The sequence below is a fragment of the Pseudochaenichthys georgianus genome, chromosome 1 (assembly GCF_902827115.2).
Source record: "Pseudochaenichthys georgianus chromosome 1, fPseGeo1.2, whole genome shotgun sequence".
In the NCBI taxonomy this organism is placed as follows: domain Eukaryota; kingdom Metazoa; phylum Chordata; class Actinopteri; order Perciformes; family Channichthyidae; genus Pseudochaenichthys; species Pseudochaenichthys georgianus.
The window spans coordinates 32,526,595-32,551,691 of record NC_047503.1 but is presented as its reverse complement, the minus strand read 5'-3'; the positions used below and the strand labels follow the sequence as shown (position 1 = coordinate 32,551,691).

The following is a 25,097-nucleotide window of genomic DNA, read 5'->3' as shown; positions in this document are numbered from 1 at the left end:
AGTAACGACACTACCCGAGCTAAGAAGGTTAACATGGTATTCATTACAAATGCATTCATTTGCATGTGAATGTCATTTCAAATATATTATCACATTTACAAAAAAAAACATTATATCTGTGCAGTACAGGTTTCTATATGATTCTATACTTAAAACATGTTTTTATTCAGTTAAATCATTTATTTTACTGAAATAAATCCATGTTGTTCACATTCAACACATATGGTTGTGGTATTTCTTTCTGATGAGTTAGTACTTTTTGCTACCAAACATGACCAAAACGTCAGTGCTGGTAATGTTGTGGGTTCTGTGTAACAGACTAGTTAGTTCACTAAATGTTATCTTCACTACATTTGTTCAAAGTCAACTGTCCTTAATAGTGTCATGCAGCATTCTATATAGCTGATACATTTGTTTGTGAAAGTGTTTAGCAAAAAAGCAAAATATCCCACATTTTATCATTTAGGAGAATAATAAATGAAGTGTTTTGGAAATGTTTGCATTGTTTTTAAAGAAAATAAAGTTGCTGCTTAAGCTAAACATCTGGCTGATTTATTTGTTGTAGAGATCTTTAACATGGTTTCCTAAATGTGGACGGAGGTAGAAAGATAAAGGAGAAATCCTAAGCAACCACACCTCTTTAAGTTCATGACAAATGCAATTACACGTGTCCCTTTATTTTTGTGTTAGTTCTATAGAAAACCTAAATCAGTGTCTTATTCCAGAGTCAACATTAGACATGTTATTACAATTACATTCTCCTTCAATGTTGGGTTCATAGTCAGTCTTAAGTAAATCTCAAAGACTGACATTTTGTGTCAATGCAGAGAAATCTAAATCTGGTCAAACTCTATGAAACACAAATTCCACAGCCCTTTTTTGATACTTTTTAAATGAACTTGAATCATAGTTCCTCCCGCTCTGATACAAACGCATTATAAAGCTTCAAACTTTCTGGCTAAGGTTTGGGTTCCCTGTTTTAGGAAGGAAGCTAATCTCTGCCAAAATGAGCTCCAAACAAGTTTTGGAGGCTGTTATAGCAGCGTATTGTTCAACAATCACATGTGGGTGTTACGCTCAGGTTTCAACATTCTTTGGACCATTTATACATAAGACTCAAAACAGATCAAATTAAACCATAAATAACATTGTTGGTTACTGACAGTGGACATATAGATATTTGTTTTGTTTCTCAGGAGGCGTTCCCGTTCCTCTGACAGGGATATATTCATTTTTCTACTGTCAGTCAATCCTAACAACTCAGGTGTGTTTCATTATTCATAACAATGAATCAAGTAGCATTAATAATGTATCAATTATCCTCATGTTTCTGAGGATTTCTCCTGATGCTCTGAACCACGAGAGCGGCTCGTGGAAGACTTCACATTTCCTGACTTACAAACATCTGTCTCCTCTGTAAGCTCTGTCTCCTGGTTTGACTGGACGTCCTCCTGCTCTTCTTCAGCAGGTGACATTGTGCTATTGATGTTTTCCTGTATCAAAATACACTCTGTTTCAACATTTTCAGTGCATTTCTCTGACTCTTCCTCACTTTCTCCTGTGGGGTCAGAGTTCTCTAAAGTTTGCTGTATGTGGCAGAGGTCTGACGGATGTTGTGTTGGAGAGGAAACACGCACACACTCCTCTTCTCTTGACTGCTGAATGGTTAAATCCGTTGTGACCTGTGATTGGCCGATGTCAGGACACTCCTCACTGTCTGGTGTTTGTGTCTGAGGGCTGGCTGGCTCTTCCTCGGCAGGTTGGCACGTTTCCTCGCTGGACGCCGATGGTGCCTCCATGAGAGGCTCCTCTCCATTACCTGACACAGCGGGGGGTTCACTCTCTTGGATGGAGATTTCTGTGGAGCTCTGCTGATCCACGGCTATTTCTTCTGACACTTCATCACCTATATGAATAGAAGATTTAAGAAATGTAATCTCCGCAACACAAAACCATAGATGGCGTACACTGAGAGAAGTTTAGGGCACATTTATCCCTCACCTTCCTTTCCAGGAGACTCTGTTGTCTCCGCCTGCTGAGTGTTCAGGATGATGGTTTCTTTTCCTCCTATTATGACAAAATATAATTCAAAGTAAGCCTTAATAAAAGCATGAGACATCCAGAAAGCTGTTGCTGTGGTGGAAAATGACTAAGTCCATTTACTTTACTTATGTCCAATTTTTTATTATTAGTACTACATGAGAAATTCTACTCCACAAGTCAACAAATGTAGTTAGATTTATTTTATAAGTTAAGTTACTGCTAATAATGCAACATATTAAAAACACCATATAATGTATTGAATTGAAGAACAATTACTTGGTGATATTTATAAGTTATTAAGCAGTATTATTTAATAAAACATAATCTACACCTTTAAAATCTGCCACATTTAAGGGTGGTACATTTTAATGCATCAACAATTATTTTGGTACTTTAAGTATATTTTGATGCTAATCATTTTTAATTCAGAATTGCTACTTGTAATAAACTATTATTCTACATTTTCATTTGCTATTTCTATTAAAACATCGAGTATGAGTTCCAACAATGCTTGTCACTGTTGTATTGAATAGAAAATAGTACATTAATTTGGGAAAGTATGAGAAGTTATTGAAGAAGATGAAGTTTGCATGTTAAAAAGTATTAAGAGAAAGTGAGAGAAACGTACTTCCATAAATTCCCAGAGACACATTATAAGTCAGGCCTTCAGGAAGCAAGAAGCAAAAGGACAGAAGGAAGGATAAGGCATGTCAATTATTGGAAAAAGCAAGTAGAATACACATTTCAATGAAGCACATTAGTTTCAGTATATTAAAGGGGACCTATCGTGCAAAATGCACTTTTGTACGTCTTTTATGCATGAATATGTGTCCCCTGTGTGTCAGGGACCTCACCAAGTGTCAGAAAACACAACCCTCTCTCTTTTCCTCCATACCCAAATCTCTAAAAACGGGGCTGCAACGGAGCTGATACAGATTTGAATTTCTCTGATGTCAGAAAAGGGGTGCTCCGCCTATATGGGCAACTCTCCACCTATCAGGGGAATGAGAGGTTGGGCCATGGCCATTGCCACTCGAAAGCGCTGGAGACGCTGTAGTACATACAGTGGGACAAAAAAGTATTTAGTCAGCCACCAATTGTGCAAGTTCTCCCACTTAAAAAGATGAGAGGCCTGTAATTGTCATCCTAGGTATGGCCGGGAGGGTGTGCTGCGCGGGGGTAACCCCGCGGAGCACAGCCTCCCACAGCCTCCCTCAACTATGAGAGACAATATGAGACAAAAATTCCTCCATGCAGATCTCCTCTAGAGTAGTGATGTTTTGGGGCTGTCGCTGGGCAACACGGACTTTCAACTCCCTCCAAAGATTTTCTATGGGGTTGAGATCTGGAGACTGGCTAGGCCACTCCAGGACCTTGAAATGCTTCTTACGAAGCCACTCCTTCGTTGCCCGGGCGGTGTGTTTGGGATCATTGTCATGCTGCAAGACCCAGCCACGTTTCATCTTCAATGCCCTTGCTGATGGAAGGAGGTTGTCACTCAAAATCTCACCATACATGGCCCCAGTCATTCTTTCCTTTACACGGATCAGTCGTCCTGGTCCCTTTGCAGAAAAGCAGCCCCAAAGCATGATGTTTCCACCCCCATGTTTCACAGTAGGTATGGTGTTCTTTGGATGCAACTCAGCATTCTTTCTCCTCCAAACACATCTACTTGAGTTTTTACCAAAAAGTTCTATTTTGGTTTCATCTGACCATATGATATTCTCCCAATCCTCTTCTGGATCATCTAAATGCTCTCTAGCAAACTTCAGACGGGCCTGGACATGTACTGGCTTAAGCAGGGGGACACGTCTGGCACTGCAGGATTTGAGTCCCTGGCAGCGTAGTGTGTTACTGATGGTAGCCTTTGTTACTTTGGTCCCAGCTCTCTGCAGGTCATTGACTGGGTCCCCCCGTGTGGTTCTGGGATTTTTGCTCACCGTTCTTGTGATCATTTTGACCCCACGGGGTGAGATCTTGCGTGGAGGCCCAGATCGAGGGAGATTATCAGTGGTCTTGTATGTCTACCATTTTATAATAATTGCTCCCACAGTTGATTTCTTCACACCAAGCTGCTTACCTATTGCAGATTCAGTCTTCCCAGCCTGGTGCAGGTCTACAATTTTGTTTCTGGTGTCCTTTGACAGCTCTTTGGTCTTCGCCATAGTGGAGTTTGGAGTGTGACTGTTTGAGGTTGTGGACAGGTGTCTTTTATACTGATAACGAGTTCAAACAGGTGCCATTAATACAGTTAACAAGTGGAGGACAGAGGAGGCTCTTAAAGAAGAAGTTACAGGTCTGTGAGAGCCAGAAATCTTGTTTGTTTGTAGGTGACCAAATACTTATTTTACCGAGGAATTTACCAATAAATTCATTAAAAATCCTACAATGTGATTTCCTGGATTCTTTCCCCCCATTCTGTCTCTCATAGTTGAAGTGTACCTAGGATGAAAATTACAGGCCTCTATCATCTTTTTAAGTGGGAGAACTTGCACAATTGGTGGCTGACTAAATAAGATGGACTTTTATTAATCCCTCGTGGGGAAATTATTTCTCTGCATTTGACCCATCCTAGTGTTAGGAGCAGTGTGCTGCCATTTTGAACGGCGCCCGGGGAGCAGTGTGGGGAACGGTGCCTTGCTCAGGGACACCTCGGTAGCACTTGGTCTTGCCGGGACTTGAACTGGTGACCTTCCAGTGCCCAAGCCAAGTCCTTATCGACTTCACCACCACCGCCCTTGTTTGCCCCACTGTATGCCAGGCCTGTAAGTCTGTCAGGCTGTAGTCTGGCACAAAAGCAGCTAGGAAGACTTCCCGCGCATGGTTGTCATGGTTGCCTTTCTGTTTATTCTCCGCTGTGGACGCTCTGGCTCTTTTTCTCCCTCCCCGAGGCAAGCGTTTGCTCCTGCTGCTGTAATTCAATGCAATCCCTCCCCGAGGCAAGTGCTGTAATTCTCTCCGGTAGTCCACTAGCAGATGACAAACACCCTCCTCTCCGCCTCTTCCAAGGGACGAGGGGACCGTGCGGCAGAGTTTCAGTTAGATTTTTTTTCGCTGGTCAACATGTCTATAATAATAATACACGGAGGACGGAGCCTCTCTTTTCCTCCCCCTCTTCTGAGAGCCCAGCAGCTGATCTTTGAGCACACCCCCCTCTCCTGCAGGGGGGGCGTGGTCAGCTCCAGCTCATTTGCATTAAAGCTACGTCACAGAATCAGCCCTTGCAAAAACAGGGCTGGAAAAGAGCAAATGGAGCGAAATGAGGCATGGCTAAAATGCATGATCTGTTTGGTATTTTGAAAAAAAAACATCACAGACATGTTTTATATAGGTAGGTATGGCCCTACAATATACTATTCAAATATAGCATAATAGGTCCACTTTAAGATAATGGTGTTCACCTGGCAGGCTCCATAATCCAGACATTTCTAATGATTTTAGTTTCTTCTCCAGCTCTGCTACTCGGTTTCCCAGAATCCTAACAACAAAAAGGAACAAAAACAAAGATATTTTCATGTTTTCTTCCGGCCTTATTGATAGAGATTACAGTGCATTAGGTATGTGTGTTAGGTACGAGATTGAGTACTTGTTGATTTGGCGTTGGTGCTGAATAACCATGTTCTTCTCGTGGATGGTTTCCAGCAGAGCTGTGGCGAGGGACTTGAGGTCTGAGATGGACTGAGGAGTCACCGGCAAGCTGCAGCCGTTTTCTTCAGACAGTAACAATTCCTTCACTGCACACACATCATTATTCTCAGTTAAAATACAGTCACCATGTTAGGCTTTCTACAAATCAAGGGTTTCTAAAACTGCATTTTCCTTCAAAGCTTGTGTAAATGTCTACATGTGCATTTTGTTTTTAAAATATCTGATCCTTCTGACCTTGTTTAGCAGAGAGCACCCCAGTCAGTGCACTACTGTTAGGTTTCCCACAGATTTTAGAGGTTTTCCTGCAGTCCAGCGCACTCTGAAATCAGAGAAAATTATTAGGCATGAGAGGTTTGTGATCTGAGAGAAAGGTATTTTGAAAAAAAAGAAGGAAATTCACATTTAAAGGTGGGGTAGGTAAGTTTCAGAAACCGGCTCGAGATACACTTTTTGTTATATTCCATGGAATGCTCTTAACACCCCGATAGCAATGAATATCTTAAGTGCTTTGACAACAAATCCATAAAAAAATTTCATCTGTAGAAGCCGTAATACTGTAAAAAGTACAACCAATCCGTTTAACGGATTGGATGGCCTACCTGCCTGTCAGCCTTCCATCGGGGCACAAACTGATCTCATGCCCTCATTGGTCATGTGCGCGTTAGTGTGTGTTGGAGGAGGGGCTCAATAAGGAAGTGGCAGATTTTCTCCGGTTGTGTATTTTCAAATTCTAGCGATCTCGAGCCGGTTTCTCAAACTTACCTACCCCACCTTTAACATTTGCAAAAAGTGAAATGGTTTCATTTCATTAATAAGTAGTTAAAAATACTGTAAGAGTAAGATATTTAACAAATAAGAAAATCACAATAAAATATGTAGCTACCTTGTACTTCACCAGGTTTGATTTGAGCAAATGGATTTCTTCTTGAAGTTGACAGAAACGCTCATGCAAATACCTGGGATATAATTATAATAATAATTATAATATTAGAAGCCAATCAATAAATGTACTTTCACATTTTATCATCATCTTTTTTAATTTACCAGCTGATTAAACATAAATATACAATCCAAAGTTATAGATTGAACCTTAAACTGTGAAATAACTGTTGCAGACACACTAACAGTGACTTTTTTATTTTAAAGAAACAAACCTGTTCTCCATGCAGAGTGCATCGACGTCTAAAATGCGTATCTCATCGTTGCCCAGGATGTGGTTGATCTCCGCATTGAGCCGATGAGCCTTCTGCTGAAACACGTCCCGCTCCGCTCGAACGTCCTGAAGCTCGTCTGTGAGCGACTTCACGCTGTGCTCCAGGACCTCGTTCTGCAGACACACAAAACATACCAATACATTTGTGATACACATTGTAAGTTCACCTCTCTAAGAAAGCCTCCTATAGTTGGATAGTGTTAGTAAGAAAAACTAACTATGTCAGGTTGGACTACATTTAAATCTAATAGCAAAGTTGTTGACTTTTTTCTTTGAATAAGTTTAACCAGGTCATAAATACAATGTCTCTCTGTACTTACATACTGTTACAAAACTAATGTTCATATTTTAAATGCAGGATTTTAAGAACATTTTTACAAGTACTACTTCTGTTAAATGTCATGATGCGTTCACCAAAAAGCCATTAACTGAAAGTCACCTTCATAATCTAAATGATTGCATTAAAACAAATAAACAACAGGAAGCAGCCCTCTCACCTGCTCTCCGGCTCTTTCTAACTGTCGGACCAGATCCTCTCGCTCATGAGCAGGAAAGTGTCGAGTGCCGACCTCCTCGTCTCCAAGCCTCTGTTTGGTGATGGTCATTCGTAAAAGCTGTTGGGAGAGAGATACATCGTTTTGTATTTTGCAGTTTTCTGCTTTATTTAATCTGATAAATCTCTTTTTCTGCATGAACTTTTATGCCGACTCAAATCAGATACATTCTTAACTATAAATATTGGTAATATATGCAAGACCGAAAAAGAGAACTATTCATATTTAAAGGGGACCTATCATGCAAAATGGACCTTTGTACGTCTGTTATACATGAATATGTGTCCCCGGTGTTCCAGGGAACTCACCAAGTGTCAGAAAACACAACCCTCTCTATTTTCCTCCTTCGCCAAATCTCTAAAAAAGGGGCTGCAACGGATCTGAAAAAAACGGATCCAGATTTCAACACTTTTCTACGTCACAGAGAAGTCACAGAGAAGTCCTCGGCTTATTGGTCAACTCTCCACCTATCAGGGGAATGAGCCTGCATTGCCAAACCTCTCATTCGCATATAGGCTATCGGCAGGCTAAATCAACCCACATCTGTGTTTTTGCCTGCTCTTGCCAGGATGTCTAAGCCAGTTAAACGTTGTGCTATTGCTGGCTGCAAGACGCGGGACAGGGGACTGCATGCAATGCCATCAGTGGAAAAAGAAATGAATCTGTGGCTAGACTTCATTTACAAGGGACATGTGCCAGAAGACCACGGCAGATTTCTGTTTGTGTGTTCCAAACATTTTACCACGGACATGTTTATGAACTTCTCTCAAGTCAAACACGGATATGCCTCCAAAGTAATGTTAAACCCGGGATCAATACCAACCATCCGGGACCAGGCCAGTGAGGACACATCCAATTTTGAAGCTGTACGTTTTTATTTAGCGGTGTTTTTCCTGATAAAGCTATCTCTAGCTTGTAGCATGTAGCATGTAGCTTCGCCGTATCAATGTCGCCTCAAACCCAAATAGTAATCGGTTAGGTGTTTATATATTTTTGTAGCATTTTATTTTGTACGCTCCGCAGTCTTTGCTTTGTCTTTTATTTGAATTATCAGGCATTTGCTAACATGTTCAAACATACTGCCGTAATGGCGATCTGTGTGAAGGCTGTAAAGCCACGCCCTAGGCGATAACACAAGTATTTATTCTCCTATTTATTAGTATTTTGTATCCTCTAAAATCATATTGAGTAAGTTATAATAACAAACGTAATCTTCTGTAGGCAAGTGCCGTTTTTTCCAGCGTTATATGTAAAAGCTTTTGTGATTGTAGTCTGTAAGAACGATCAGATATCATCGATCTGGAAGCTAAGCTACGCTACGCTAATGAGACATGCCATTTTTCCCAGCGTTATATTTAAAAGCTTTTGAGATTGTAGTCTGTAAGAACGATCAGATATCATCGATCTGTAAGCTAAGCTACGCTACGCTAATGAGACATGCCGTTTTTTGCAGCGTTATATGTAAAAGCTTTTGTGTGTTTACTTGTTTGCGTACATGAATATAAATGGGGGTGTGTTAGGATACAACACTGTGTATGTATGCGAGGGGGGGGACACACCACGAGTAAAACTGAGCTAAAGCCCCGTTGGTCTGTTGTTGTTGACAAGGCCTTACCTCTAGCAACAGGCTAATTAGTGGCTAGCACTCATTACAGTCAGTCTACTGAGCTCAGCCCCTCTCCAACACATCACCTGTATTGAGTCAGAAACACAGCATGCACGTTACGGTTCAAAACTAACTCGGATTGGAAAAGGCTAAGCAAAGAGCTTTGCTAAATAGAGAGCTTTGCTAAATAGAGAGTTTTAGGGATTTCAGACTATATTTATCCAAATAGTATTTTCTCATCCTGAATACTAAGTTGAGATGATTTTGTTCTAACTATGTGTTCTTCTTTACAGGCCAGCACCTCACATACTTACTAATTAGTGACAATGTGTACATCCTTTGCTATTATTTACATTTTTTTTTATCATGGCGGAAATGAAAGACTGTACCTGGCAGCCCTGCACTACAATGAAAACGCTGAGCGTGCACAAGCCACTACATCCACTGGAAACCCTCTTATAAACTGCAGTTCCCAAAGGCCAGGAAGGGAGAATGCAGAGCAAAACCAGTAAAGACTTACCCCACATTCCGTAAGTGTTTAAAATATTTATTATACAACTATTTACAAATATAAAATAAAAAAATTAGAAAGAAGTTTCAGTTTTTTACATGCATATACTAATCCCAGCCACATTTTTTGTTGTGCTTTTTTTACCATTGCACAGCCCTACGTGGCCAACTTGATGGACCTCATCTTCGACCAAGTCTTTGTGGACCCTGCACCATTATGAGCGACCTGACAGGGAGGAGGTCATCGCCGGGTATGCTACACGGTTCAATTTGGCTGCTGTCTGAACCCAACATCGACATTTCACGGATCAGGAAACTCCCTGCGTATCCTGAGGACAACGCAGGCCGGAATCACCACTCTGATCCTGCGTCCAAGGAAGCCCCAGCACCAGCTCACAAAGCTTCTGTAAAAATATTTAGTGTCATTTATACTAAATACAAGTAGGCTACATTTAGTTTTTGTATGGGTTTTTTTAACCGTTGATTTTGAAAATAAAGTTCCGAGTTTATATCAAAATGTGTCATGATTATTCATGTTTGGATAGGTAAAGAATATTCTGATTTCAAAAGCATAAGGTTGTGTGTGTGGACCTTTTTGTCGTACACATGGGTGTGTTATGCCATTGCTGTGTAGTATATAATATAATAGTACATGTACAATGACAGAATGAAAGATTGCATAAAGCCATATACACCAGTATTTATTTCCATGAACAATATTAGCATTCGTTTTACAATTTCAGTCAAAACAAACAAACCACTCACTGCTCTATTTGCCTCAACTGTAGTCCACCAGGTTCTGCTCTGTAAATATTCAACGCATTCTGCAGGGAGAACATATTTAGGCACACAGGCTCCAATCCAGGATGGTCCACCATACAGGTTACAGAGTCCTCAAGTTACTGCATCCGTCTTGACACATTGTGATAAACATATATTGAATGACATGTGAAAAATGTATTTAAACAGACAACTTAGTAAAGCTGTCAAAAATGTTACCTGTGGTATCTCCATGCAGCACATTCTCCGTTCAGAAGGCATCGTGGCGCAATTTGCACAAAGAAGTCGATAACTGAGCTTTTAAAAACACATGAAACTACACACATTGCTGACAACTGAGGTGTTGTTGGAGTTATACTTTTTATCATCCTAAGTTATTCAACTTTCCAACGGTTGTTGCACGATGTTGGAAGAAAAGGACTGTAAACTATTAATAAACGCAATGAGGCCATTGTATATATGCTGAAAATATGAATGTCTCCCATTATAAATATATATATATCGCTGTTTTTGCGTTACAAACTGTACACATTGCATTCTTGCTAATTAGTCAAAATATGAACGGAATAAGGAGCAAGCATCGTAAGTCAGTCTCTGGATCAAATTGATAATATGCTTGAACACATGCATTGCTCTGAGATGACATGTTTATTACACACTCGTAATCACAGCAAGCATGGTAACGTGACTCTCGCCGGCTCATGCCTGCTCTTCTGCAGGGGGGCGTGGTCAGCTGCTGCTCAGAATTTTCAAAGACGGGCTTGGAATAGAGCGAAAATGAGCGAAACGAGACATGTCTAAAAAATGATCTGTTTGGTATTTTGAAAAATAAAATGTATAAATATACCTTATATAGGTATGGTCATACACTATATCATTTAAATATAGCATGATAGGTCTCCTTTAAATTTAATTGCAATGTCCAGTATGTTGAACAGTGTTTACCTTGTTGTCACCTTGAGCTTCCACCAGGCGTTGTTTCAGCTCTTTCACCTCCTCAGAAAGTTCACTGCTCTTTTCTCTGGAGTCCCTCAGTAGCTGGGCTAAATTCACCTGAAGAGGACATGAAGATACGATCACTACCACTACACAGACTTATAATTGGTCTGTTACATTAATATATTCACGATAAACAATTAAAGATATAGGCTACAGAACAATACTTTTATGTTAATAGCCATTTCAGCCATTTTGAGTATATGTCAAAATCACTTACTTGATTCCTTTTCTCAGGAGGCAGAGTGGGATCTCCATCCTGTTAGTAATAACAACAAGGGAATGGTAATTTAATGCAAATTGTTGAACATTTATTTTTGGCAAATATCTTTTCTGTTCTGCCATTTATTCTGCCTATTTTTTTTACGATGATGTATCGTTACGTCTGTACAATTGTTGCTTACAATGAGCTCTCTGTACTTCTTCTTGAGTCCTTGGTGTCTCTCCCGCAGCTGGTTGGCCATCAGCTGGTACTGATCCCTCTCCTGCTGGCAGGTGTCCAGCTCCTTCGACAGAATCAGGAGAGCTTCCTTCTTACTCTCCAACTTCCGCTTACAAACGAGGAACTGCGTGTAAGAACAAATGTTTTAAGAGAAAGTTAAATAAATGTGTTACATGCATACTGAATCATACTGGCTAGGTAGGCAGTGTCATCTTTCAAAAGCCAGCAACTTAATATTATTGTTTATAAGAAAAGATAATGAAGCAGTGCAGCCAATATTCACGATATTGCATATTAAAATAACCACATGAGAACTTCTGATGTTGATTTCTGTCATGACATCTGTTTAGGTCAGAAATTCCCCTTTTTAGGGCTGTAAATTATGATTATTTTCATTATTGATACATCTGCTGTTATGTTTTTGATTAATAGAGTCAATATCACTATAAAGTAACTTTGGTTTCCCCATCAGAATCACTCAGTCTCTGTCTTATTATAAATGGCCAAACATTTACACACATATCAGTACAATGATAAATCTCTTGAAATGTGTTTCCTTCATTTTATACCGTATTTTTTCATTGGATGTACGTGATTTTGTCATGTCCCACACACTGCTCTGCTAACTACAGTGTGTGTAATACGTGATTAAATGATACTACATTTTTTAAATAATTATATGTCCACAACAAGTTATTTGATAAAACGAGTCATTTTGATCATGTATATTCTATTTTCATAATAATATTGAACATTTTGCATGTGTCCCTGACATTGCCTTCCACCTTGTCATTAAGGGGTAACTGCTCCATAAACAACATCTGATGTTTTCAGTGACTACCACCATATTGTCTTTCCTCAATGGAGGCTGAGACATTGGCTAGTTGCAGAGTAAGTATTTAAACTTATATTTCGTAATTGTAAATCATATTATGTGTGTAGTTGGATGTTGTCAAGCTTAACATGTCCACTCAGTCATAGTGAAATATCAATTAATATAAAAAAACCTTTCAGAAATTCGAAATATATTTGTTAAACAGTACAGTACACAGTCACCTTGGTAACTGAATCATGTTGCTAACTGAAGGTCCACCATGTGCTCATTAAATGCTAATATTAGCCAAAAATGTCCACCCTGTCAGCAAGCCTTCCATGACAGGGTGGACATGGTACAAATAGTTTGCCATAATTTCATTATTATCCAAATACTTTTTCCATTAACTGAAATATATTGTTGAGAAAGGGACTAAATATCTTTCTGAAAATGTACATTTTATAATCATTATGTAATTACAATGTATTTACTCTACTTTGAATTTGTCCATGTCAGGGTGGATAAATGTTTGATGTTTACATTGTCTGCCTGCAGTTCATTTATAAAAAATGTGGGAGATTGACCAACATCCATTTCTAACAGCATAAATATTATCATTTCAATACAATGAATATGAAGATCAATGGAAAATCTCAGCTTTTTTTGGAAATGGGGAAGTCTCAAATGCACCTTACGGTGACTCATTAGTCAATTAAAAAGAAAATACAGAAAAATGCCCAACAACATTTCCCGAAACCCAGAGATATTGTATTTCCAATCATATAAAAGGAGCAGGAACAGATCTTTTTATTTTTGCTCAATAAATGATCCAGCAATTATCAGGCCTGTTTTCTATAAATGTTTTCTAAATGTATTAGACCTGCACTTGCTAAAGTGTTGAAACATTCTGCTTATATGGCTTATCATTTGTAATGTTGTCAGTCATACCAGACAGTAAGATTTGCTTCTACAATTTACTGGATCTGACTATTAGACATGTACATAAGAGGGATCATAAACTCGCCACGAGCTCATCGTGGTCATCTAAATGTATTGATTGTGACAGATTATGCGTAGTGAAAAGTAAATACACCTGCAGGCTGTATGTCATCATCTCTGTATGGCATCAGGCTCTGCATGTATAAAAGGAAAACACAGATCTACTTCCTTGCACAGGCAGAGATTTAATCCTCTTTACTCCGTTAATCTAAACGACATCTTCACCTGGCTGTGGATACAAACAGGAGGCGAAACACCGCATTCAAAGAGTGTGAAACGACACAAATGAAGCCCTAATGAAATAGTTTGCTGCACGAACACTGGTGGAGGTTAGGCTCCTCTCTGCGGATTTCTCCTCACCTCGTTCACCAGACCCTGCCAGTCGCTCTCGCTCCTCCTGCTCGGATCCATCGCTCTCCGCACTGCAGGGAAAAAATATATAGTAATGACGCAAGGTGAGTTTCAAAACAGCGTCACTGGGTTGTGATCGGATTTAAAGACGCATCAAAACCGTGGATTAATTGATCGAGGAACAGGAGCTGTATCACTTCCGGACGTCACTGACGTGAGAGATGCGTCACGACGCATTTGGAAACCCTCGTAAAAATAGGAACTAAGCGTTAATAGTGGACTAGTAGCTTTGTATGGAGACCTACATTGGTTAACAACGATGTAGCTTTAAATACATTAAAGAGGCCAACATGAGGTTAGTATTCATATGATAAATAATGATAAAATATATGATTTTAGCTGCTTATAACCTTCTACAGTATAATGTCAAAAATATCTTTATTTATCCACTGACTTAAATCAAATATGCATCTTAATGTAAATGTTCATGTCCTTATAGTTACAAATTGAAGTAGAGGAAACTGTATTTTTATTTTGTGGAAATCAATGAAAAACAAAAATCGATAGTAGATAAAGAAAAGTAAACATGGAGTTACTTGGCAGCAGAACGATAAAGTCTGGAGAGCAGGAGGGGAGGGATCTGACAAGATGGTTTATCTCAAGAGGCTTTTAAAAGCTGCATCAATCACATCAAAGCCTCAAGACTAAGGCCCAATCCCAAACCACTCCCTCAACCCTACCCCTCCGTGATGGAGTGAACTCCGTCTGTAGCCACACTCGCAGCTCAACGAGGCTCCCTCCTGTCAGATGGAGGTAGTACATACAGTGGCAAGCTTTGGGACCAACTCCCCTCTCTCCGGCAGAAACAGGAAATGCCGTAACTATATGTAACAACGGTTTCAAATCAGCATCTCTTTGACAAAAAATGTAAATTGATAACTCAAATAAAACTCCAAACATCTTTCATTGTGTTACTTTTTTGTAAAGCTCTTTTAGTTTTAAACCTGATGTTTATAAGCTTCTTAGTTTTTGCAACAGTCTGTAAATATACACAACTTTATAATAAAATGCACACATTTACCTTAGACTAAACACAGGTATGATCCTAAGGGTGTGTTCACACCTAATAGTCCGCTCTCTGGTGCGCACCATACCACAGTTTGTTACATTGTTTCATTTTTCAGAAGGTTCGGTTTGCGTTCACACTGGCAAAAACTCAAAGGGACTATAAACTTTAAACACAAGTCATGTGCACGGAAATGCTGTTCAACCATTGGTCAGACATTAAGGGGGTACAAACGCAAATCCCGGCAATTTCTAGCGGAGCCTCTGCCATGGAGCATCGGCACTTTCGGCAGGTTATTCTCATGCTGCTGTTAGTCTGGAGATCAACAGAAATGATTATATAATCAAAAAAGGTCCGTTAAAAAACATTATTACATGACTTTGTTGAATACTCGATTCTGATTGGTCAATTCAAAACACGTGACACGTTTTTAATCCAGAACAGACAGACCGCTGTCAAGGATTTATTGACCGTTGTTAAGGACGCTCACATCTGCACAAAGAAGTACGTTCGATTTAACTGTATACAGTTTGGCTGAAACTAGCTGACAAGACAAGAGCGACAAGAAAACAGCGGAGAAGTAACGGGCAGAAACCCTCCTTTTTACGCAGCGGTCCAGACATAGGTCAGACGGCGACACATATTCAGTTGCCAGTTACTTTGGCATTAGGGCAGGGATATCTAGATACTTCCCAAGGTTTGACATAATGAATTGTGCTACTATTAAAGCAAGCAACGATTTTTTCAAATCTGTAATCAAAAAGCTCCTCAAAAACGCTATCGAAGCAGTTCCTGCCGTTGCTACGTTAGTTCAAACAGTAACAACGGACTATTTTTCTTAGCGGATGCATGTACATTTAAATACAATTATTTTTTAAATCAATAAAATAATTTTCTAAATCCACAAAAGCATTTCAATTAATATTGTGAGTCATGTCGTTACTTTGTTGAGAATGTGGCCATGTAATAAGCGGCATAATGTGCAGCAGCGCGGTCATTATGGGGAAAAGAACACCTTCATGCCGATCTAGATCCCTCCGCTTCACGTCAAGCTCCTGATCAGCCTGTCGGTGTTCTTTTCCTGCTTATCCATGAGAGACGTCCTGCAGAGGAGGGGCGTTTCACCGACGACAGGTGTTCTAACTTATATGTAGCTGACGGAGAATTTTTACTTTACACGACACTGTTCAACACTTAATTCTGCTTTACTCTTTAACTAAACAACCGCGGATGTCTTGAAAGACTCTTTCGCTAAAGATTTTTGAAGATATCCGCGTTCTTGTGACACGTACATACTGCGCTTCCTATGTTTTGGTGCGGACTGCGTTCACACCAGCAATGCACCGCTCCAGAGTTCGCAAGCAAGCGCTCCGAGACCACCTATTTTAGCGGACCAGAGTCCGGTTGTTTAGTTCACTTAAGAGGTCTCGGACTGCGTTCACACCGACCCAAATGAACCGCACCAAGCGGCTAAACGCACCAGGGTTCGATTCAACCGGACTATACAAGCAGTGGCGACTGGTCATTAGGGGCAGGTGGGGCACAGCCCCACCTAGTGTCAGCAGAAAGTATTAAAATAATTATTACAACAAAATGCAAAAAATAAATTAAAAAATATATAAAATATATTTTAAGATCATGTTTAATCATCTGATTCGTCTGTACATTGCTGTTTTAGTATGTGTTCTTCTAATTAGTGTCTACAGTGTGGGCCACTGTTTAGAGCCATGTGGGACAAAACCTGATCCTGCCCCTCCCTCTGACTGTCTAAGTGAACGGTGACTGCAAAAACTACACTGCGCATGCTCAGAGTATTTTCCTATTTAATGTGTGTGGCAAAAAATAATGACCAGAGGGGCAAAGTGCTGCCATCCCCACCATACGTCATCTCACATAATTCAGAGCTGATTGGCTGTAAGTACGTGTGCCGCGAAAAGTGTGGTGTGTGAAGAGGAGGAGAGAGAGCTGGGCTGAAGTCGAATAGTCCATTTAGCTTAGGAACCTTCCTAAAGGAGTGAAATGACCCGGAAGTCCCTCAGTGGCAGCCATGATAAGTGCCGTTCGAATTCTCTAGAATGATGAGAATGATAGGAAAGGAGGTTTCAAACTTCCTTTATAACCTCCTTTAGCTTAGGAACCACTGGACTTCCCTAACCGACAGGAGAAGCGAAAATGCTGCCCCACAATGCCTTGCAGCCGCAGCATTTGCCGTCACTCAACAGTCGGCCGTTCACGGAAACAACCGATTATGACGGAGAAATGATATCATGAAAGTTACGGTGCTTATTAAGCATTTTAAAACATAGGTGGTAAGTTGCCAAAGTGCTTTGTTTTGAACGTTCATCAGTATTATAATCAAAAAGAGAAATATGAACGTTAGTTTTCACTGAAATTATCAAATAAAGTCAACATTTCAGTCTTTACTGAGCTGTGTGGGGTTTGTTCAACTTTTAAAAGATGTTTGAATGGTGATATACACAGTGATAGATGTTAAGGACCACTAATGTTTATAATAAATACATCTGTATTGATTTTAAGATCTTTAGTTCATACAATCATATGTATTGGGATAATTTGTATTAATGTGGACCGGAGGGAGAGGGTGACGAGCATAAGTTTCACTTTCCTTTTTTATTTCAATTCCAACTTTGGTCATGAAGAATCTGTTTCTCTGTTGTCTACGTTCATAAAGCAAAGCAGCAGCATCAGAGCACGGTGCAGAGTCTCTAGATGAGTTTACAGTAGTCCCTCGTTCTTATTAAACATCCATGTTGTAGTCCGCTGTATAGAAAACTGTGGTTTCCATAGTTTCCCCACAGCAGCAGACGCACACAATGACGTCCGCTGGCGCATCATAAACACGTCGGATAGTGAAAGTGCATTCGGATTCTCTAAAGTACCGCAGTCTCTTCTCCTAAGTCCTTTTGAATTCTCCTATCCACTATCCCTTAACCCCGCGACGTTTCACTCAGAGGTCAAGGAATAGACGATAGGGTTAGAACTTAGGAGCTGATTTTTAAACTATCCGACTGCAGCCCCGCAGTGAGGCGTCCTAAAACCAGGAAGTAAGCTGCGCATGGCTTCCCTCCACAAAAAAGCAACGAGATTTCTCCATAGGATTTTAGAAAATAGCTCAAAATAAGATCTGTGGGAAACGTAGCTGTTAGATAAATGTACGTTTTGTTCAGCCGGATAATATCCACATGTCTACCCTACTTTTATCATTTTCGAATAAAAAATCTATTGATTAGATTAGATTAGATATATGATAGACTTTTGAAATTACAAGAAGATAAGGAGGACTTTTACAAAAAAGTAATAGAGATGTTTGTCCAGAAGGATAGGCAAATGGACTTCATCTTCATGTCAAGGTAAGACTGCAATTTTATTGAAAATGGGATCTTACTAAGAGAGAACAATTCAATATTTAAATGATAAAATTACATTTTTTTGGGTATCCTTCTGTTGAACTGTCTGTTTAAAAGTAATTGAAGCATCAGACAAAAAAAGCTTTTGAAAATAATATTATATTTTGATTTAATATATTTGTAAACATGAAGAGTCAGAGCCAGTGCCTCACCAGTCATGAACCTCTCTGCAGAAGCTTATATTTAGACATGTGAGTTTTTTGTGCCCCACCACTTTAGTACATATAGAAACGCCACTGTATACAAGGCAGGTGTGAACGCACCCTAAGTTAAAAAATATGAGGTTGTTAACATCGCAGTTTATCAGTGGATGTTTGCTGGAACTACTTGTACACAGCGTGTTTCCTGACGGACACACACAGTGTTGAGACCGGTCTCAAGTCAAAACCATTATAGACATAATGGTCAACACCGCTGCAGACTCGCTGTTTGAGGGCTTGATAGCCCACTCCCCTCCACACCGCTCCACACTCGTTGGTTTGGAACAGCACTTAATATGGCGGACCCTCCGCGCGAACGCGCAAACGGAGGGGTAGTGTGTAGGGGTAGGGTGTAGGGGGCGGTTTGGGAATGGGCCTGAAAGACAATAACTGATGATGATGATGATGATGATGATGATGATGATGATGATGATGATGATGATGATGATGATGATGATGATGATGATGATGATGATACTTGCTTTGTCTTCCTGTTCTTTTCAATAACCATATGATTGTGTTGTTTGTCCTCTGCTGCAGTTAAAAGGAAATGCTGTCTCAGATACCAGATGCCCTATCAATTTCAAACGTGCTCACTGAGGCACTTTGTCACTGCTTTATGGACACAATGTACAGTCTGTGCATCTGCAAGAATGGAGAACAGAGTGAAACACAGATGAGTACAATACATGTGGTTAAATGCTCTTTAATGCGTTTACACAAACACATTCTTACAAGACTGAAGGCTGTCAGTGAAGCGTTATAGCTCTATAGAGTCAAAAATAAATATATAAATAATTGTCAGGAATATTACAGAAACATAGAAAGGAAAAATGTTTTTTTAAAGAAATCTGAAATGCTAACAAAATAGTGCTTATGCTAGATCTTGTAAGCATTTTGATTTAAGATGTTGTGACCAGGGCCTAATTTGAACATCATGCCATTGTAATGTCAAATATGTATATTCTAAACTAAACTGACTGTAATTAAATCTGTACAATACATGAAGAATATCAAAGGATCATTAAATACAAAGTAAACATGTGTGTCTTAAGACCGTGTAAATGTCATTTCAAGTCACATAGCAGCACACAATTAATCTCAAGATTGTTATTTAGAGCAACAGTCAGTATTTTACATTTTGCATAGTAATAAGGGGAAATTACATTTATTTCTGACACCAATCAGGCACTCTGTTAATAATGTAGCTTGTTATGAATGCAGTGCAGTTAGGCGTTAGTCTTATAATATAAAGCTAATACATTCAGCTGCGTTACTGGGGATAATGTCACCAAGAAAACCTCTGTTTCATGCACATTTTAATCATGACAGTAAGTATTGTTCATTTTGTCCAGTTATCACTTCAGATACACAGTTTTGTGCATTTTAGGGTTACATTTGACTTTTTGCTTGCAGTGGTTGGGCCTGGTGTCTGAAACAATCACTGCTTTCCAACCTTTTTTTAGCTTCCCAACACAACCATATCTTCATGTGTACAACCATGAGGTACACCATGCATACCTTCTCAAAGTGTGTGACATCATCCCTATTTTTAAACCATTATCACATCTTGACCCTCTCGATGACAGCAGACTTTTCAAATGTGAATGCACTTACGTAAGAGCTATTAACAGCTTTTCCAGCATACCAACACCTTGAGAGGTGCAGCGCCATAGGCAAAATAGTTACTATTTCTGGCTTCTCACTTTAAATAAGCACCAACCTAACAGGTGCAACATTAGATAATCATATATAATAGTCTATGCATTTTTTATATCCCTAAAGTTTTCCTACTACCTGTGTGGGGTGGCCAGACTAAAGCTATGCCCATAATAGACACCTTTTAACATAATATGTAGTTTGCCATAACAATATCTTCATGCTGGTTTCATTTCAAAGGTTGAAAGGCCATCTTTAATGCCCATAGTTAATGTTTACTGTGGACCTAACATACCTCCAGAATTGCTAGAAAGTCATATGAGTTACAGGAACCTGGCAAAGGTGCTTGTCTCAAACCTAGGAAGATACATAATGTTTCATCAATATACAGCATTTGAGACTACCTTTTAGCATTTATGGAACATTTATTCCGATGTGATTAGTCATTATCTTTGCAAGGTTTTATAAGCTTAAGTCTACCATTACATTCTCAAAAACCATAGATTTGCCCTTGAGGCTGGAGGAGAAGATGAAATGCCTCCGCTCGGTGGTTAGTACTATAAATGAGCGGGGCGACTGCACATAAATGTCCTTGAACTTGTGGAAGGTTTTTGTCTCCGCATCCCAGAGGTAGATTTGTGTGAAAGAGTAATCGCTGCCCAGAGCAAGGTAATGCTTGTCAGAGATTATGAAAGGCTGGAGGATCATCGCTCCTCGAGAAGGAAGAGCCTGCACATCAGTGAACTGCTTGTTGGTCCACTTCAGGACTTTTGAGTCACCGATGTAACAAGTCATGGCCAGATACAAGTCCTTGTCTATCCGGAAGGCTTTGACTGCCACCACGTCGTCAACATTTGTGATTTCCCCGTGAAATATGAACTTCAGGGTGCTCTTGTTCCAAAGGTAGATGACAGGTGGCTGAGAGCGGCTGGTTAGGATGAGGTAGGACTTCCCGTCCCATTCGACAAACTCAGCATCTGTATCACGAAACCACTCGTGGAGAAACTGGTAGGAGAAGAAACCCGTTTCATTGCGGTCTGGTTGGTCGGTCCACTTGTACAGAGTAGACATTCCTGCCTTGGAGCTGTCCACGATCACAAAGTACCAGTCTCCGTCCATTTGGAAGACCTCAATATCGTTTGGCTTGGAGATGTTAAAGACCTCAATGGTTTGAAACTTTGTGAACTTGTTTTGACGATCGTCAAACTTGTAAATATGGGAGCCGCCAAAGAGCTGGGTAACAATGACTAAGACATGGTTGTCAATCAGGACAGACTTGCATCCAACAACAGACTTTCCTGTGAGGATGAAAAAGATGTGTGGTATTAAAACACAGAAAATTACATCGATGTTGATCTATCTATCTATCTACCCTTAATCAACTATTTCATTATAAAGCTGTTCTCTTCAACTATTTTCTATTTTTGATATTGTCAAATTAGCTGTGCATTATCTGTGGCTCTAGGTCCAAAGCACACTGGTTCTTAAAAAAAAACACATTATTTTAAATAGCACAATCATTTCAAAAATAACGAACATTTTAACAAACAGGATTGCATTTTGAAATGGTTGGGAAATATTTGTAGCTGTGCATCGACACATATTTGGTGATCTAGACAGTATTTACAGCACCAGGACAGTGTTTGTGGGATTAATAAAAAATAAACGATAGTGTCCATGTTCATTGTAATAAAGTAACCTGTCAGATGGGGTCAAATGTGTTTTAATAGATTTTAAGCAACAATTGAATTTTACGACAAAAAGGTGATTAAGCTGCATTACTTGTTTCTAGGACCAATTCTTTGTTGGTTTGGGCCTTTTCATGAGATTTTCTGACTATAAGAAAATACATGAATATCACTGGACTCATCCTTTAAAAGACTTTTGGTGAATGTTATCAAACCTGTTATATTGTCAAATTTCCTGAAATTCATTTCCACGTGATCCCACTCCATGACCACACAGCTGTTGGAGATGGGGGCAGCCATCGCCACGTAGATGTCTTCTTTATAGGAGAAGATGTCCGCTGACATGGACTGAATGGGAATGTACTGATGACGCACAAAGTCTGTGAGATGCAGAGAAAAACTAAATCTACTAGTCTGCTCAAAGAGAAAGGGAAAGAATATACACATATACACTTATAGTATGTTAAATTACATAATGCTCCGTCAACATGCAACAAAAAAGTATTCATGTCAAATTAATTAAATGTAATTTATTCCAATACATAAAGGTCTATACTTACTTAAAATATTCAACAAACACCTACAAACATTACATCCCCACCAGCTGCAGTTGTTCTAAAGATGATTATAGTACAGTAGTTACCATGCTGACCATAGCATTTAGCTCAAAGCACTGGTTCCTAAGTGCATTCTGACAGAGCTGCTGGTGTGTGTGTGTGTGTGTGTGTGTGTGTGTGTGTGTGTGTGTGTGTGTGTGTGTGTGTGTGTGTGTGTGTGTGTGTGTGTGTGTGTGTGTGTGTGTGTGTGTGTGTGTGTGTGTGTGTGTGTGTGTGTGTGTGTGTGTGTGTGTGTGTGTGTGTGTGTGTGTGTGTGTGTTCAAAGGCACATATAAACAGGCATTACATCTGCTTGTTTGTTTTTGAGTGCATGGTAGTCTCCTGTTGAATTATTTAACAGTTTTAATGATTTTATTTACCTTTTTTTAACATTGTATCTTTAGCTGTGCCTATTCATTATTCGTTTGATGGCGTTTGTGTAATTTTACCTGTGGAGATACACTCGCCCGGTGGGATAGGAAGGTCATTGAGCCGCTTGCCCTTCATGTCACTGGGGCCGGCGCAGAAGACATCTGACACTGTGGCGTTGGTGTTTTTCAGCCACATCATCAGCCACTTGTTCTCACAAATACACTGGAAAGAGTTGCCTCGCAGATCCCTGTTGTATGACATGATGAGATCAGCTTGGACACACTTAATATATTTAAAAATTCATAAGAAGAAGTATTCAGGTGCCACAAAGGCTTGAGAAAGTAAAGTCCTTAAAGATGTTTCTGCATGTGATGAAACTAAGTAATATTCAAACCCACTTTATGGTGCTCAACATGATAATGCTGCATGCTTCTGGACATAAACCTTGCACCTTTTCAAGAACAAGCATATACTGTACAGCAGTTGGTCCAGATTGATGATGAAGTGTTTTGGAATGTATACCCATTGACCTTACCTTGATTATTTAAGCCACATATTATGTTTCAAATAGATTTTACATTTCACTGTAGAACGATTTATTCAAATGAATCGAAAAAGGTAACAAAATAGCTAGAAAGAAAATCTTAAAAATGTAATGCAGTATAAAGGAAACAAACAAAGAAACTCGATAATGCTATCCATATCATAATTCTTGTGGGGTTTAATGCTGCCAAACACAAACTCCGCCTGAGTCAGCTTCACTTAGCAACGCAGTCAAAACACACACACACACATACTGCTGACACCACAACTGCTTACTCACAGTTCCAGCAATGAATCCAAGTCAAAAAACAGATCCCTTGGCAGAAACCTCATCTTGTTATTGGCAAGCGATCTAAACCAGAATCACAAGGAGACCAGAAAAATGAACAAATATGTAATGTATTCAGTCTTTCTCTGTCAAAGTAAGGTGATGGTGCTGCAGATTATGCATGTGTGGTACAGAAAATGACTGCAGACTTACAGATGAGTCAAATCTCGCAGACCACGAAAGGCATATTTGGTGATGGTTTCAATCTTGTTCCCTTCAATAAATCTGTTCAGTGAGTCAAACAATGTGGTTTCACTTGAAGTTAATAAATGTCATATTCAATCATTTCAGATAATGATAGACACGTCAGAATATTATGGATGGGTACGTTATAACGTTTTGGAGAACAAGATAGTATATAGTTAAATTAACTTAAATACAAGGCAAAACATATCTGAAAAACAAATAACATGATGTAAGTTAACATGATGCATTAAGTAAGCATTAGATTTGATACTCACAAATATTCCAGATGTGGTAGGCCAGAGAAAGCATCATCTTTTATTGTTGCCAAAGAATTTGCATTTAAAAGTCTGCAAAGGAAAAACACCCAAACAATTGAGTAAGCCAACACTTCTGTTTGGTTTTCAAATAGCCATGACACACAAAAAGATCAGACAAGTTAGCACTACTATAATCTATATGTGTGTCTGTGTGTTGCACTGTCTCTAAAATATACCCCTGATATAGCCATGAATTATCAAGTAGCCTAATCAATAACGTGACAACAGTACACTTACAGCAGCTGAAGAGAGGGCATTAGAGAAAACATTCCCTCTGTGATTTCAGAAATGGATCCATTAACCAGGCTCCTGTTGGGAGTAAACAAACACAAATCAAAGTCTGTACCAGACACACCGAGAGCCAACTCTGCAGGGGAGCACCGCGTGGCAAGTTAATTGTCTCCTTGAACGCAACATTGGCTGTTTTATGCTTAACAAAATAAATAATTCACAAACACTGATACTCACAGGGAGTTGATCTCACTCGGTATGGTCCGTGGGATCTGTAAAGTCCCGACGCAGATGATGGTCTCCTTGGTGCAGGTGCATCCTGAAGGACATTTGAAAATCCGTTTGGATTCAACTGCTGCATAAATGCACAGGAGCGAGAAACAGACCCGTAGCCACTGCTGAGACGATGTCATGTTGCCTCTTGAACATTAGTAATATAAAAATAAGGCCGTGATCGGTGCTAGCTGCAGCTTTTACCCGCCTGGCCAACAACCAAATGCAGCAGTGGTGAAAACCCTGACACAGGC

The 25,097-nt window shown here is 39.6% G+C and overlaps 2 protein-coding genes across 4 annotated transcripts; both read right to left on the bottom strand.

Annotated features, from left to right (window-relative positions):
- Nucleotides 1-43: 43 nt before the first annotated feature.
- Nucleotides 44-14,155, bottom strand: LOC117447223 (coiled-coil domain-containing protein 149-like). 3 transcript variants are annotated; one of them, XM_034083907.2, is made up of 13 exons: nucleotides 13,966-14,155; nucleotides 11,755-11,916; nucleotides 11,571-11,609; nucleotides 11,300-11,407; nucleotides 7,402-7,518; nucleotides 6,846-7,018; nucleotides 6,575-6,647; nucleotides 5,926-6,010; nucleotides 5,630-5,777; nucleotides 5,445-5,521; nucleotides 2,672-2,707; nucleotides 2,002-2,067; nucleotides 44-1,906 (listed from the first exon to the last, which is right to left on the bottom strand). In XM_034083907.2, the coding sequence occupies exons 1-13, from the start codon at nucleotides 14,014-14,016 to the stop codon at nucleotides 1,323-1,325; spliced, it is 1,719 nt and encodes a 572-aa protein (XP_033939798.1). In that variant the 5' UTR covers nucleotides 14,017-14,155; the 3' UTR covers nucleotides 44-1,322. The 3 variants fall into 3 exon arrangements, with proteins under 3 accessions (XP_033939798.1, XP_033939805.1, XP_033939813.1); XM_034083914.2 differs by lacking the exon at nucleotides 2,672-2,707; XM_034083922.2 differs by lacking the exons at nucleotides 2,672-2,707; nucleotides 5,445-5,521; nucleotides 5,630-5,777.
- A 5,195-nt stretch (nucleotides 14,156-19,350) lies between these two features.
- LOC117447215 (leucine-rich repeat LGI family member 2-like) lies at nucleotides 19,351-25,097 on the bottom strand. The gene is made up of 8 exons (XM_034083895.2): nucleotides 24,808-25,097; nucleotides 24,577-24,648; nucleotides 24,298-24,369; nucleotides 23,990-24,061; nucleotides 23,789-23,860; nucleotides 23,043-23,212; nucleotides 22,213-22,377; nucleotides 19,351-21,607 (listed from the first exon to the last, which is right to left on the bottom strand). Exons 1-8 carry the CDS (start codon nucleotides 24,981-24,983, stop codon nucleotides 20,772-20,774), a joined length of 1,635 nt encoding a protein of 544 aa, XP_033939786.1. The 5' UTR covers nucleotides 24,984-25,097; the 3' UTR covers nucleotides 19,351-20,771.

Excerpts from the sequence above, each read along its gene's own strand:
- LOC117447215 (XM_034083895.2), bottom strand. The coding sequence starts at position 24,983 with ATGACATCGTCTCAGCAGTGGCTACGGGTCTGTTTCTCGCTCCTGTGC. Across the intron at positions 24,062-24,297 it reads CTACCACATCTGGAATATTT|ATTTATTGAAGGGAACAAGA; the intron begins GTGAGTATCAAA and ends CTCACTGAACAG. Across the intron at positions 22,378-23,042 it reads GGGCGAGTGTATCTCCACAG|ACTTTGTGCGTCATCAGTAC; the intron begins GTAAAATTACAC and ends TGCATCTCACAG.
- LOC117447223 (XM_034083907.2), bottom strand. The coding sequence starts at position 14,016 with ATGGATCCGAGCAGGAGGAGCGAGAGCGACTGGCAGGGTCTGGTGAAC. Across the intron at positions 11,917-13,965 it reads GGCAGGGTCTGGTGAACGAG|TTCCTCGTTTGTAAGCGGAA; the intron begins GTGAGGAGAAAT and ends TCTTACACGCAG. Across the intron at positions 11,610-11,754 it reads AGAAGTACAGAGAGCTCATT|GATGGAGATCCCACTCTGCC; the intron begins GTAAGCAACAAT and ends TATTACTAACAG.